At 31.7% G+C, this 15,644-nt stretch overlaps 2 protein-coding genes across 5 annotated transcripts; both read left to right on the forward strand.

The window, feature by feature from the left end:
- The first annotated feature begins 5,572 nt into the window (after window positions 1-5,572).
- On the forward strand, window positions 5,573-15,293 carry LOC119614134 (uncharacterized histidine-rich protein DDB_G0274557-like). Of its 4 annotated transcripts, none has more exons than XM_037970240.1 (2): window positions 5,573-5,835; window positions 14,120-15,293. In XM_037970240.1, the coding sequence occupies exon 2, from the start codon at window positions 14,274-14,276 to the stop codon at window positions 14,820-14,822; it is 549 nt and encodes a 182-aa protein (XP_037826168.1). In that variant the 5' UTR covers window positions 5,573-5,835; window positions 14,120-14,273; the 3' UTR covers window positions 14,823-15,293. The 4 variants fall into 4 exon arrangements, with proteins under 4 accessions (XP_037826168.1, XP_037826169.1, XP_037826167.1 ...); XM_037970241.1 differs by having other exon boundaries at window positions 14,123-15,293; XM_037970239.1 differs by lacking the exon at window positions 5,573-5,835 and adding an exon at window positions 11,454-12,410 and having other exon boundaries at window positions 14,123-15,293.
- On the forward strand, window positions 8,557-11,511 carry LOC119614135. Its single transcript, XM_037970242.1, has one exon. The coding sequence runs from the start codon at window positions 8,557-8,559 to the stop codon at window positions 11,509-11,511; it is 2,955 nt and encodes a 984-aa protein (XP_037826170.1).
- Window positions 15,294-15,644: the final 351 nt, after the last annotated feature.

A 15,644-nucleotide genomic window follows, 5' to 3' on the forward strand; every position in this document is an offset into this window, starting at 1 on the left:
ACCTGAAGGATGCCTTCTGGCAAATCCCTCTTGATGAAAGTCAAAGGAGAAGACAGCTTTCACTGTGCCTGGTCGTCCGCTATAACCAGTTCGTAACCATGCCCTTTGGCTTATGCAACGCGCCACAGACGATGTCCCGTCTAATGGACAAAGTCATTCCTGCACACCTACGTACAAAAGTTTTCATCTACTTAGATGATTTACTTTTGATAACAGAGACCCTAGACGAGCATATACTATTATTACACGAGGTAGCTTTACATATGAGGAAAGCAAATCTGACACTAATTATTGAGAAGAGCAAATTTGTGCTCAAACAGGTTAATATTTGGGGCATATAATCGGCCATGGCACTATTCGGACAGACCCGGACAAGGTACAAGCTATCCGCGATTATCCGTTTCCTAAGTCCGTCCGTCAACTTCGAAGATTTTTGGGATTATGTGGGTGGTATCGTCGATTCGTCCGTAATTTTGCGACAGTAACATCACCATTAACCGATATGTTACAAAAGACTAAAAGTTTATTGTGTCCGAAGAAGCAAACGCTCATTTGAAGAACTTAAAAATTCTTTATGTTCTGCTCCGGTGTTACAACAACCCGGATTTCTCCCGTCCGTTTTCCGTACAGTGTGACGCAAGTCAATATGGGGTTGGGGCAGTGCTTGCACAGACAAACGACGACGGAGACGAAGTTCCTGTAGCTTTATGAGCCACAAACTGACATCGGCTCAAAGAAACTATTCAGTTTCTGAGCAAGAGTGTCTCGCTGCAGTTATGGCCATAAAAAAGTTTAGGGTCCTATATAGAAGGCCACCAATTTGAGGTCATCACAGACCATGCCTCATTAAAATGGCTAATGAGCCAATCGGATCTAAACGGACGTCTTGCCAGGTGGGCATTAAGTTACAGGGCTTCAATTTTACAATTAGACATAGAAAAGGTTCTCAAAATATAGTGCCAGATTCACTTTCTCGTATGTATTCGGAAGATAATAATGCTATTGATGATAAAAACGTTGACGACTTTTGGATTAGTGAAATGGAAAGTTCTATAGATATTGATTTGGAATCGGGTGAATTTAGGTCTCCAGGCTATTTAGCTCTGATTGAGAAACTTCAATCTAAAAGTAAACACTTACCGGATATAAAAATTAACGATGGGTTTATTTACAAAAGAGTAGAACACGCGATAGGGAATGGTATTCAAGAAGAAATGTCTTGGAAGCTCTGGGTTCCAGATTCTATGACAGATGATTTAATTAAAAGAGCACATGGCCATCCACTTTGTGCACATGGAGGGTTAGGAAAAACCTTACGTCGTTTGAAAACCTTTTATTTTTGGCCAAAAATGACCAAACAAATTTCTGCTTATGTCTTGTCATGTGAAGTTTGTAAACAAACAAAATCTAGCAACAAAATTCTAAGACCTCCTATGGGCCAACAGGCTACTTCAATGCGCCCATTTCAAAAACTTTATTTAGATCTATTAGGACCATATCCTAGGTCAACGTCGGGTAACATAGGGATAATTATTGTTTTGGACCACATGTCAAAATTTCATTTCTTAGAGCCCATTAGAAAGTTTACGGCAAAAGTGATAATTGAGTTTTTAGAGAAGAGGATTTTTCATATTTTTGGGGTTCCAGAATCGATCACCACGGATAACGGAGTTCAATTCAAATCCCACTTATTTAAAGAATTAATGGATTCTTACGGTGTTTTCACAATTTCACTGCCATTTACTCCCCACAGGCAAACGCTAGTGAGCGAGTAAATCGCTCAGTGTTGGCAGCAATTAGGGCGTATGTGAAACCTACACAAAAAAATTGGGACGAAAAACTTTCGGCCATCAGTTGTGCCCTAAGAAGTTCAGTTCACTCCAGTACAGGTTTTTCTCCTTACTATATTCTCTTTGGACAAAATATGCTTTTAAATGGTAAATCATACTCTTGAAACCAATATTTAATTGTTTTTTTTTATATATATTATTCAATGAATTATTATTAAAATTAGCATTAAGTTATGAATTGTATTTTGAATTTGAATTAAAGCATTATTAGTAGATTAAGTTTAATTGTATTAACTGAATTGTAAATTGAATTATACAAAATTAAGTACTATTTGAATTTTATATATTAGTAAATTAATGGTTAGTATCTAATATAAAATGAATTGAAAATAAGTACTACCTTAATATAATTAATATAAAATATAATGATCATTAACTAAAAGATGTTAATAATTAAGTAGATAACAAATAATGTTGCTAACGGGTTTTTTTAAGAAGATAAAAGATTTCCAACCAACTGTTCGGGTTTTGGAAAAGAAGTTAGGTGTAATTATAAAAATAGAATTTGTAATCTGTCACTTCTTGCTTGGCAACAGAACTATTCAGTTCATTTCATCCACAATAACCCAATAAACTTGAAACATTTATAACGTTTTTAGAAAAAAAAAGAACCTTTAAACTCTTTTCCTCAAATTGGTAAATACAAAATCACACATACAACAAGGTAAAGTAAAAAAAGGGAACACATACTCCTCTAAACCATAAATATATATATTTGTCTAATAACAATATCTCTTATTTCCCTCATAATTAACTCCAATAATTAAAATCACTTTCTGAGTGATTAAAATTATTCATTTTCTCCCAAAAAACCAAGGGTTCCTCATCCTCAAAAGGAGAAAATTTATTAATAATTTGTTTTATCTTTCATACAAATTATTTCATGGTCCTTCGAAGAAACTGATCTGGTCACCTCAATACACAAGTCAAGAGAGAAGATTAAAAACAACCACCAAAATCAACTCGATCAACATAATGAGGTAATAAAAAAGAATTCTCACACTCAATTAGTTCAAATTACATGTTGATGCTATAAGCATTAAACAAAGAAAAATAAGAAAAAAAGAAAGACAGGAAGAGTAAGTAAAAGTGAAAAAAAGCCGTCGGCATTGAAAAATCAAACAAAAAAAAAAAAAATGAAAAATTAATAAAAGTAAAAAAGAAAAAAATGAAAAAGTGAAAAAAAGCCGTCGGCATTGAAAAATCAAACAAAAAAAAAACAAGTAAGAGTGATATATTCGGCTGTGCCAAATCTCATATACCCACCATCAAACCGTATGCCGTAAAAGGAATGCTCCCATATAAACATCAGGGTGATGTTTGGAATATAGCTTAAGACAATTATGGACCGAGCTCTTTTGAACTAACAAAATATTAATTTTTAATATTTTGTACTGTACTTGTAATTATCAGAGTTTTCTTCATCAAATTTCTAAAGAGGATCTCATATGTGGTGTATGGTCAATTGTTGACCTATCCTCATAACTTTTTGTAGACTGATTTTGGTTCATATAAAACTTGTTTACATTCGCTGTTCTCGCATTTTTATGCCAGCAATTAGCGTTCATGTAATTTTATAAAGTGGCTTATATGGGGGTAGGGTGAATTACCGACACATTCCGCATGAAATTCGGAGCGAATTTCATAACCGTATTTCATAACTCATATTTTTAAGCCAGTAATGATCGTTTAAGAAATTTTCTAAAGGGGACCTTGTATGGGCGGTAGGGTAAATTATGGACCGATCCTCCCTAAATTTAGTGGAGAGATTTTGGCACGCATTAAACTTATGTGCGTCAATTTTCGTCACTACATTAATATTTTTAAGCCAGTAATGAGCAGTATAGTTATTTGCAGAGGGGGCCTTATATGGGGGAAGGGTCATTTATGGGCCGATCCAAAAAAAATTGGTACCGAGATTTTGGCTCGTAAGAAACTTACGTGTGTAGCATTTCATCGCTTTGCTCTTATTTTTAAGACAGTAATGAGCGTTAAAGCTATTTCCTGAAGTGGACCCAATAGGGGGAGAAGGGCCAATTATGAACCTATCCATATTAAAGTTATTAAAAAGATTTTGGCTCGCGAGGAACTTAATTGTGTAAAATTTTATTGCTATATTCGTATTTTTTAGCGTTAAAGTCATTTTCAGAAGGGGACCTTATATGGGGGGTAGGGTCATTTATGGGCCGATCTTAAAAAAAATTCGTAGAGCGATTTCGGTTCGTTAGAAACTTATTTATACCGAATTTCATCGCTATACTCGCATTTTTGTACCAGTAATGAGTGTTAAAGTAATTTTCTAAAGGGGACCTTATATGAGGGGTAGGGTCAATTATGGACCGATCCTCAAAAAATTTGGTAAAAAGATTTTGGCTCACATGAAACTTATTTATGTCGAATTTCATCGCTATACTTGCATTTTGTGGCCAGTAATGAGTGTTAAAGTCATTTTCAGAAGGGGACCTTATATGGGGGGTAGGGTCATTTATGGGCCGATCCTGAAAAAATTTGGTAGAAAGATTTTCTCTCATATGGAACTTATTTATGTCGAATTTCATCGCTATACTTGTACTTCTGAAGCAGTTATGCCCGTTGAAGCTGTTTTTTGGAGGTCCACTTGGGGCTATCCTAAAAAGTGGACCGATATTGCCCATTTTCAATACCAAACAAACCTTAACAGTAGAGAATATTTATGCAAAATTTCAACTGCCTAGCTCCTCTCGTGTGGTCCCTATCGTGATTTCAACAGACAGACGGACAGACGGACGGACGGACGGACAGACGGACAGACGGACGGACATGGCTAGATCGTCTTAGAATTTAATAAGGACCCGGAATATATATACTTTTATGGGTCTATGAGCAATATTTCGATGTGTTACAAACGGAATGACAAAATCAATATACCCCCCATCTTTTTTGATGGTGGGTATAAAAATGAAAAATTAATAAAAGTAAAAAGGAAAAAATGAAAAATTAAAAGTGAAAAAGCCGTCGGCATTGTGGAAAAAAAAAATGATAAAATATAAGTTTAAGGTAAAAATTATAATTGAAAATTAAAAAAAAAAAAAATAAATTCAAATGAAGAAAAAAGTGCCGCTATAAGAAAAAAAAAAAATCAGAAAAAATCAGAAAATACACAAAAAAAAAAAGTGCCGCTATAGAAAAAATTAAGGAAAAAGTGCCGCTATTTTTAAAGATTTATATATAAAAAGAAAAAATGTTAAATACATAAAAAAAAGTGCCGCTATTTTTAAAGTGTTATATATAAAAGTATATAAAAGGAAAAAAATGTTAAAATACATAAGATAAAAAAGATCCGCTATAGAAAAAAAATCAGAAAAAATCAGAAAATACATAAAAAAAAAAAAAAGTGCCGCTATAGAAAAAATTAAGAAAAAAGTGCCGCTATTTTTAAAGATTTATATATAAAAGAAAAAATGTTAAAATACATAAAAAAAAAGTGCCGCTATTTTTAAAGTTTTATATATAAAAGTATATAAAAGGAAAAAATGTTAAAATACATAAAAAAAAGTGCCGCTATAAAACAAAAAAAAAAATATAAGAAAAGTATATATATATATTGAAAATTAATAAGCTTACATGAATATTAAAAGAAAAAAATTATTTTTTGAATACCCTAATTGTGTTATTACAAGCAAATAAAGTGTACATACATGCATACATATATACGTACATATTAAATGTGGAAAAAATTAAATGTGAAAAAATTAAGAAAAAAATAAAGCAAAAAGAAAATTACAAATAAAATCAAACGGGAAAAAAAGAGTTCAATTTAAAAACAGAAATAAGAGAATTTCTGTATCTCTCCCACTCATTCATCAAGAGAGCAAACATCACTCATTCATCAAGAGAGCACATCAAGGGCATATCAGTAAGAGAACATCTCAACAACAAGAAGGAAGGAAGAACAAAAGCAAGTACACTCAAACGAAGTAAGAGAAAGCAATTCATCAAATCTAAAGTGAGTAATTTTTACATTATTTTTACACTCGAATATTTAATGTGAGTAATTAATTTGCGAAAAAAAAAGTGTTAAGTAAAGAAAAATATATTGTAAACTATTCTAAATTGAAAAAGTGGTACAAATAAATAAAATTTTATTAAAAATAAATGTGCTTTAAAATATTTATACGGTTTTTGGAAAAAAAAAAGCTAGTGAAAAGTGAAGACTTGAATATAACCAAGAGTTTTTAAAATTTTCATAGAAAAAAAAAACTACATTTAGTGATGCTAAAAAGTTCTTTCATTATCTCTCTTACATGTTGAACTGATTGTAACACATTTTGAAAAAAAAAATGAAATAATCCCAACAAACAATTAAATTGAAAAAAAAAAAAAAAACTACATTTAGTGATGCTAAAATTTTATCGTGATTGCATGCAATTTTTATATATTTAAAAAAAAAAAATTATTTAATGTAAATAAGATAAAAAATCGTTATTTTGAACCATTCATACGATCATTAAAGATTATAAACATAAATCCAATACATTTATATTTCTTTTAATTGTTTGCTGGGTAATGAGAAAATAATAAAAATAAAAAACGGTACCTTTGTTATATTCAAGTCTTGTCAAAGAGAATTAAAGTAAACAAGTATAGGGTTTGCAGTTTCAGTTTACAATTAGGGTTCGCAATTCCGGTTTACAATATCTCTTATTCTCGATTATTTATTAACGAAATTCCCAAAAATAGAAAACAGAATTATAAAAACTTCGAAATTTGAAAAATAATTAAAAGAATAAAAGTGTATGTGTAATAACGTTTGTGGTGTTTATTCTGCCTGATAAGTAGAATAAAATTAAAAAGTATATGTATTTAAAAGTTAAAGTCAAAATTTAACTAAGAATACATACTACAGCCACTCAAAACACAAATAACAAAAGAATACAGGAAAACATTTTTGTTAATAAAAATTAATATACTGTTGTAAAATATTAAACGTTTATAACCCTATGATCATTCGTGCGTTTGTGGTGTTTATTCTGCCTAATAAGTAGAACAAAATTAAAAAGTATATGTATTTAATACATATTACAGCCACACAAAACATAAACTTTAATAACTTACAATATTCGCCGGTAAAAACAAAGTGCGTTCTCTTGAGTATTATACAAATAAAAAAAAAATTTTTGGAAGTTGTCCCTCTCTTAAATGAAAACTATAAAATATTTTGCTCTTAAATAGAAACATATGGTTAATTTATACAGCATAGGTACATGAATTGTCCTACACCAAATTATAAAGAAAATTTGTTAATTTAAAATAAATTTTTGGAAATATTTGCACAGAAAAAACTTAAATACGATTTCGATTATCAAAATTTTATTTTCAAATATTTATTTATTGAAGTTCAATTTATAACAGTAAATACATATTCAATTCTTGCTTCTAATTGATTTTCAACACGAAAAAAAATTAAATTTAAAATTTTTATAAAACAAAATATCGAAAATAAATTTAGAAAAAAAAAAGATTTAATCTCTGCAAACTTAAATAAATTTAATTTGCAAACGAAATAATTCGATATATTTAAAATTTTTGTTTGTCCCATAATAAATAATTTTTCTTGAAAATTAAATTCCAATGAAAATCTAATTACAAGGAAAATCAAATTCAATGAAAATCAAATTCCAATAAAAATCAAATTTCAATGAAAATCAAATTTCACGATAAAAATAAAAATTCTAAAATTTAATACAAAATTCATTTAATAAATTGATTACGGAATAATTTCCTATTTGTTCACATTAACCGCTTAATTGATATTTCTGGAATAATTCCACAAGATTGTATTGAGAAATCAGAATACCAAATAATCTCTGCAAACTTAAATAAATTTAATTTGCAAACGAAATAATTCGATATATTTAAAATTTTTGTTTGTCCCATAATAAATAATTTTTCTTGAAAATTAAATTCCAATGAAAATCTAATTACAAGGAAAATCAAATTCAATGAAAATCAAATTCCAATAAAAATCAAATTTCAATGAAAATCAAATTTCACGATAAAAATAAAAATTCTAAAATTTAATACAAAATTCATTTAATAAATTGATTACGGAATAATTTCCTATTTGTTCACATTAACCGCTTAATTGATATTTCTGGAATAATTCCACAAGATTGTATTGAGAAATCAGAATACCAAATAATACATAAAAGTTTTTTTTGATATTCGGTTGGAAAAAACATTACACTATATAATAATTGATCAAACCATTTCAGTATCAATTTCTCTATTGATTTAAACTCATTAATTACTTGATTAAAGTGTATATTCTATTATTTTTTGTTTTGCTAGATTACAACAATCTAGTGCATTTATTCCATAGCTAAGCTATCACAAAACATATAGAAGATATACTTTATAATTTACTGCTATTCCTACTTGTGTGCCAAAGAGAAATTTTTTTACCAATCAAAGTGAACAAATATATAGGATTTTTATCTCTTGTTTTCAGTTGTACTAGCCACAAGAACTAGTACTATCATTAAATAACGCTATAGTTGAAAATCTTTTTTTGATTATTCTCAACATAATTTACATCAAAAATATATAAAGGTTTATTGAACATCTGTATCACAATACAGTACTTTAACTTAAAAACTATTGTTCTGTTAATCACAGACTTAACTCTTTGAATAAAATAAAATATCGAATATAATTTTCATACAAAATGCCGCATGAAGAAGATTCCCCTATAGTTGATAGGTCATTTAATCCATCATACAAAGATTATTTTAGATTTGATTGTGAACATTTACTTCAGTATTGTGGAAAAGTGAATGAGAGCCAAACAGAAGATCAAAATGAATCTATATTAGAAGCAAGGTTAAAAGAGATAGAAGCAAGATGGGCAAAAGTAGATACTTCTTATCAAAAAGTAATGTTATCTCAAGATGACACAATTGATATAGAATTTAAAAACCAAGCAAGAGATGCATTTGATTCTTGTACAGAAGCATATGTCCAAACCACATCACAAGTTGTTGAGTTCCTTAAAAGCATGCGCTTAGATACAGTACAAATGCCAATGTTCCAATCAACATCTCGACCTTCAATACCATATCAAAATCAAATGAACGATAGTTCAAGTATCTGTATTAAACTCCCACCATGCGACACAGAAATATTTAAAGGTAGTTATGAACAATGGCCCTCGTTTAGAGACATGTTCACTGCAGTTTATATTAATCATTCAAAACTTACTCCTGTAACCAAATTATATCATCTCAGAAACAAAACAAGAGGTGAAGCAGGAGCTATAGTAAAACGATATGCATTGTCCAATGATAATTTTGAGTTAGCTTGGAATGCGTTAAAAACTAGATACGAAAACAAACGAGTTTTGGTCGATAACCAAATCAAAATATTGTTTGATATACCAGCCGCAATTAATGAAGATAGTGAGTCCATAAGAAAAATACAGTCGTCAGTAAACGATTCATTAGCAACACTTAGTACGCTAGGAGTAGAAGTAAATAGTTGGGATCCCATTTTAATTCGTTTAGTATCAACAAAATTACCGGAATGTACTCTAGCATTATGGGAACAATCTTTAACTTCTCCTCGTGAATTACCAAAATGGTCGCAAATGTCACAATTTTTAGTAGACAGATATGAAGCGGTAGAGCGACTAACAGGCATTAAAACAACAAAAGACAGTTTTACTCTTTCCAATAAAAAATCTCATATACAAACATATACATCGCAAGAAAACATATATACGAATTGTAAACTCTGTAATAATGAACATTATTTAAGGAATTGTCCAAAATTCAAAACGTTTTCAACGCAACAAAGAATAGATTTTGTCTTCAAAAATAAAATATGTAACAATTGTTTAAGTCCTTCACATATTAAGACGAAATGTAGAAGTAAAAGAACATGTTTTTACTGTAAGAAAGATCACCATTCATTATTGCATATTGCACAAAAACCGTCAATTACACCACAAAATTCTGAAAATATTCAAAACAATGGTAATAGTAACCATACTAAAAATAATATTCAAAATACAAATACACAAGCTGAACAGACGAGTAATTCTTACAAAGATGAACCTGCAACTACTTCACAACGCGTTCAGGCAAACTGCTCGTCTAGCAACGAAAATATTTTATTGCGTACAGCTTTGATGCAAATAGAGCATCAAGGAGAAATCTTTACGATAAGAGCTTTGATAGACCCAGGCTCCCAAAGAACATTTATTACAGAAAAAATAAGAAGTAAATTAAAGTTGCCTTATAGAAATTCTCATTTTGAAATTAGTGGAATAGGAGGTCAAAAACAATCCGCAAAAAAAGAGTGTGAATTTATTTTATATGCAAAGAAATATAACCTACGAATTCCAATTAAGGCAATCGTATTGTCGAGTGTTACTAATACACTACCAGCAGTTACGTTTAAAGTCCCATATTCTGCAGAACTTAAGAAATTGGACTTAGCTGACCCAAATTTTAATAAATCTTCCCAAATCGATCTTATTCTTGGTAATGATTATGAACATTGTCTGAATCTAGAAGGCATAAAGAAAAATATATGTGGCCAAACATCAGCCTATAAAACTATATTTGGATGGGTGCTTAGCGGACCAATAAGAGCTGAAACTGTTCAATCATTCTCAACTGCGGTTACTTCATCAGAATCTTCAGAACTCAGTACACTATTGAGAAAATTTTGGGAGCAAGAAGAAATACCCAAAACTCGCCTTACGTCAGAAGAAGATGATTTTGTTGAACAATTTTACACTCAAACAACTACTCGAAACAAAGATGGACGATATATTGTAAGGTTACCTTTTAAAAAAGAGTATCACGAATCAGTATATTTAGGATCATCTAGATTTATCGCATTAGCTCAATATGCCAGTATGGAAAAAACTTTAGGAAAAAATAATGAATTGCAAGCTGAATATAAATCTGTTTTAGACGAGTATTTAACTCTAGACCACATGGAAGAAACAACATCAACTGAAATTAATTATGAAGGTAAATTTAGCTCTTATTATTTGCCCCATCATGCGGTCGTGAGACCTGACCATAAAACAACAAAGGTGAGAATTGTGTTCAATGCCTCTAGGAAAACAAAATCCAACTTTTCTCTAAACGATGTTCTGTATACAGGTCCTACAATTCAAAACGACTTAATAACAGTAATTCTGAATTGGAGAAGATATAAATACGTGTTCAGTGGGGACATACAGAAAATGTATCGTCAAATCCTAATTCATCCAAATGATAGAGCATTCCAAAGAATATTATATCAACCTGAAAAAAATGGCCCTATTAAAGATTATGAATTGAAAACTGTTACGTTTGGAGTGAATAGCGCGCCTTTTCTAGCAATTCGTACGTTACATCAACTAGCGTCAGATTCAAAAGCGGAATCTCCCAAAGCATCATCCATTTTAAAGTATGAGACTTATGTAGATGACATATTAACTGGAGGGTTTTCAATTGAAGAAACTCGAGAGGCACAAAATGAATTAATTAAAACTCTGAAGTCTGCTGGTTTTTTACTCAAGAAAATAACAGCAAATGATACACAGTTATTGGAAGATTTACCAAAGACGATATATATGATTCCGATTTTTTACGGTTTCATGAAACTAGCTCCACAAAAACTTTAGGCATAAAGTGGAACGCAATATCAGATACATTTACATATACTTTTTCAGCACTAAGTCCATCTACGAAAATAACAAAACGCCAAGTTCTGTCATCAGTCGCAAAACTGTTTGATCCAGCTGGATGGCTAGCCCCTATAGTCATCAGAGCAAAAATATGTATGCAGCAGTTATGGTTAGAAGGTAAAGACTGGGATGAAGAAGTTTCTGAGGAATCTCTACAAAATTGGAACAATTTAGTACAAGACTTATCTGAAGTTGAACTAATATCAATTCCCCGTTGGATTCAACTTATGCCTAATGATACAATACAAATTCACGGTTTCTGTGATGCATCGAAATCCGCTTATTGTGCCACTGTATACATTAGGTGTCAAACAAAAACTCAAAATGTATTCTCAAATTTACTAGTAGCAAAAAGTAAAGTTGCCCCTTTACAAACTGTCTGCCTCCCGCGCTTAGAGCTTAATGGCGCAGTGTTATTAGCAAATTTAGTTAATTACGTAATAAACTCTCTTAATTTCAGTAAAAGCGAAATATATTTGTGGACAGATTCAGCTATAGTCCTTGGATGGTTATCAAAACCACCTTCATCATGGGAAACTTATGTGGCAAACAGAACATCACGAATACATGAATTAATGACTAATGTCACATGGCGACATGTTCCAACACATGATAATCCAGCTGATTTGGGCACACGAGGTTGTAAAGCACAAAATTTGGTAAATAATTCACTTTGGTGGAACGGACCATCATGGTTAAAAAAACCATCATCAGAATGGCCTAAACGAAATATATTAAATAATAACCCAGAAAATAAAGAAATACAATCTCTAAACGTTCAGCTTGAAACGGATGACATCCTAGACAATTTTTCATCATATGGCAGAGCTTTACGGGTAATATGCTACATTTTTAGATTTTTCCATAATACTAATAAGAAAATGCGTAAAAATTTAAAACATAATACTCAAATTGCATTGACACAAAATGAAATGAAATTTGTAAAGTCAAGACTAATTGTTTTAGCTCAAAAAACATTTTATAACGAAGAATATCAATGCGTAAGTAAATCAAAAGATATTTCAAACAAAAGTACGCTGAAAAGTTTAAACCCATTCATAGATAAAGATTCAATTTTGAGAGTAAATGGTAGATTAGCTCATTCATCACTACCATATGGCGAACGTTATCCCATAATTTTACCTGGCAACTCCCGATTTTGCCAATTATATTTACACCATTTGCATGAGTTTCTCTTTCATGCTGAATGCGGTCAAATGTACCGAATAATACAAACTGAATTCCTCATATTCAGATTAAAACCTCGTATTAAGAAAATAATCCGTAACTGTAAAATATGCTTAATATATAAAAAGCAGCCATGCTCTCAGATAATGGCTCCCTTACCTCCGGAAAGATGTAATCTCTCTCTTCCTTTCCAGGTAACAGGTATTGATTTTGCTGGACCTTTTGAGTTAAAAACGTCGATTCTAAGAAAATCTCCAATAACTAAAGGATATGTAAGTGTATTTGTATGTTTTAGCACGAAAGCTGTCCATTTAGAGCCATGTTCAGAATTATCCTCAGCGGCATTCCAAGCTGCCTTCGCTCGATTCATTGGGAGGCGGGGGCTCCCCCAAAGGGTAGTTACGGATAATGGACGAAATTTCTTAGGTGCTAGTAGAACGCTGGAACGAGAATTTTCTGCGTTTGTTAAAAATAGTGCCCAAGATGTAGCGCAGAAATATATAACACATGGGTTTGAATGGAAATTCATCCCACCTCATGCTCCTCATATGGGCGGCCTCTGGGAAGCAGCCGTAAAAAGCTTCAAATATCACTTTAAACGAATTGCTGGGGCTCACAAATTCACCTTTGAGGAATTCGCCACAATTTTAGCACGAATAGAAGGAGTACTCAATTCCCGGCCTATATCAGCAGTATCAGAAGACCCTTCAGATCTCACAGCTCTAACGCCAGGACATTTTTTAAGAGGTGCCCCTTTGATGGCATTCCCTGAACAAGATTGTTCGAATATGTCGGTAATAAATAGATGGGAAAAGCTGAAGGTTATACATCATCAATTTTGTCAACGATGGAAAAATGATTATCTAAAATCACATCATAAAAGGTATAAGTGGAAAACCTCATCTCAAAATATGCAGGTTGGAGATTTAGTCATTATTATGGACGATCTACTGCCGCCTCACGAGTGGAATCTTGGCCGAATTGAAAAAACTTGTTCCGGTTCAGATGGTAATGTACGAACTGCCGAGATACGAACTGCTAATGGGGTAATTAAACGACCTATCGTCAAATTGTGTTACCTACCCTTTCTTAATCAAGAAGAAGCTCAGGTAGACTCAAACCTTAAAGTTCAATCCTCTATTTCAAAATAAAATTAAAATTTACATCTCAAATATCTTAGTTTATCTTTAATTTCTACCATAGCTTAAAAATGATGTATTTAAAATATCCTAATAAAAATTTATTATTCAAATTTCAAGGATGTTTGATGACTGATAACCCATATTCAAATTTGCAATCCAACCATTTCCCTATAATATACTAATTGAACTATGTTTTCCTTTATCTGTCACCACAGCAGGTCCAATCGACGACTAACCGCCACTCGGGTCCCTAATGAAAATCATAGCCCTAATGAAGAGAGAAGCGTGGTACCAAGAGACTTAGAGGTGTTCTACTGTGTGATATGCACAGGATATCACGGGCTCAAGTTCTGTCGAAGATTTAGAAGGATGACGCCACAAAAGAGAAGGGACATAGTTGAACGACTAGGGTACTGTGTTAATTGCTTGGCTAGAAGCCACAGCATCCGGTCATGTACCTCAATGGAGGCGTGCTTAAAATGTGCACAATTGCACCATACCCTGTTGCACCCAACAAGAACAGTCAGCCCACGACCGAGAACTACCACCAGCAGCAGTCGACGCAGTCTCGATAACTCCGAGACCCACCAACAGCATCGTCAACACCAACAGCTTCGTCAACACCAGCAGCATCGTCAACACCATCGTCAAAACCGACAACATCAACCTCACCCTCATCATCACCAACATCGTCATTATCAACATCGTCATCATCAACATCGTCATCATCAACGTCAGCAACATCATCATCATCGTCAGCAACGTCATCAACTTCAACAACGTCACCCAACTCCACAACCGCCAGCTCCAGTTGCATCTCCTGCTACAAATACAACACCCGCTCCAGATCAACACATCTTGGCTGAAGCTATAAAATCGTTAGCCAACGTCCTATGCTATCAAAGCAAAAAGGAGTAAATAGGCAAGGTTCGAGGCCGGCGCCATGTTGAAACCAATATTTAATTGTTTTTTTTTTATATATATTATTCAATGAATTATTATTAAAATTAGCATTAAGTTATGAATTGTATTTTGAATTTGAATTAAAGCATTATTAGTAGATTAAGTTTAATTGTATTAACTGAATTGTAAAATTGAATTATACAAAATTAAGTACTATTTGAATTTTATATATTAGTAAATTAATGGTTAGTATCTAATATAAAATGAATTGAAAATAAGTACTACCTTAATATAATTAATATAAAATATAATGATCATTAACTAAAAGATGTTAATAATTAAGTAGATAACAAATAATGTTGCTAACGGGGTTTTTTAAGAAGATAAAAGATTTCCAACCAACTGTTCGGGTTTTGGAAAAGAAGTTAGGTGTAATTATAAAAATAGAATTTGTAATCTGTCACTTCTTGCTTGGCAACAGAACTATTCAGTTCATTTCATCCACAATAACCCAATAAACTTGAAACATTTATAACGTTTTTAGAAAAAAAAAGAACCTTTAAACTCTTTTCCTCAAATTGGTAAATACAAAATCACACATACAACAAGGTAAAGTAAAAAAAGGGAACACATACTCCACTAAACCATAATATATATATTTGTCTAATAACAATATCTCTTATTTCCCTCATAATTAACTCCAATAATTAAAATCACTTTCTGAGTGATTAAAATTATTCATTTTCTCCCAAAAAACCAAGGGTTCCTCATCCTCAAAAGGAGAAAATTTATTAATAATTTGTTTTATCTTTCATACAAATTATTTCACATACAATA

This window comes from Lucilia sericata, unplaced genomic scaffold (assembly GCF_015586225.1).
Source record: "Lucilia sericata isolate MDLA Ls3-8-SP2 unplaced genomic scaffold, ASM1558622v1 Contig002621F_arrow, whole genome shotgun sequence".
Lineage (NCBI taxonomy): Eukaryota > Metazoa > Arthropoda > Insecta > Diptera > Calliphoridae > Lucilia > Lucilia sericata.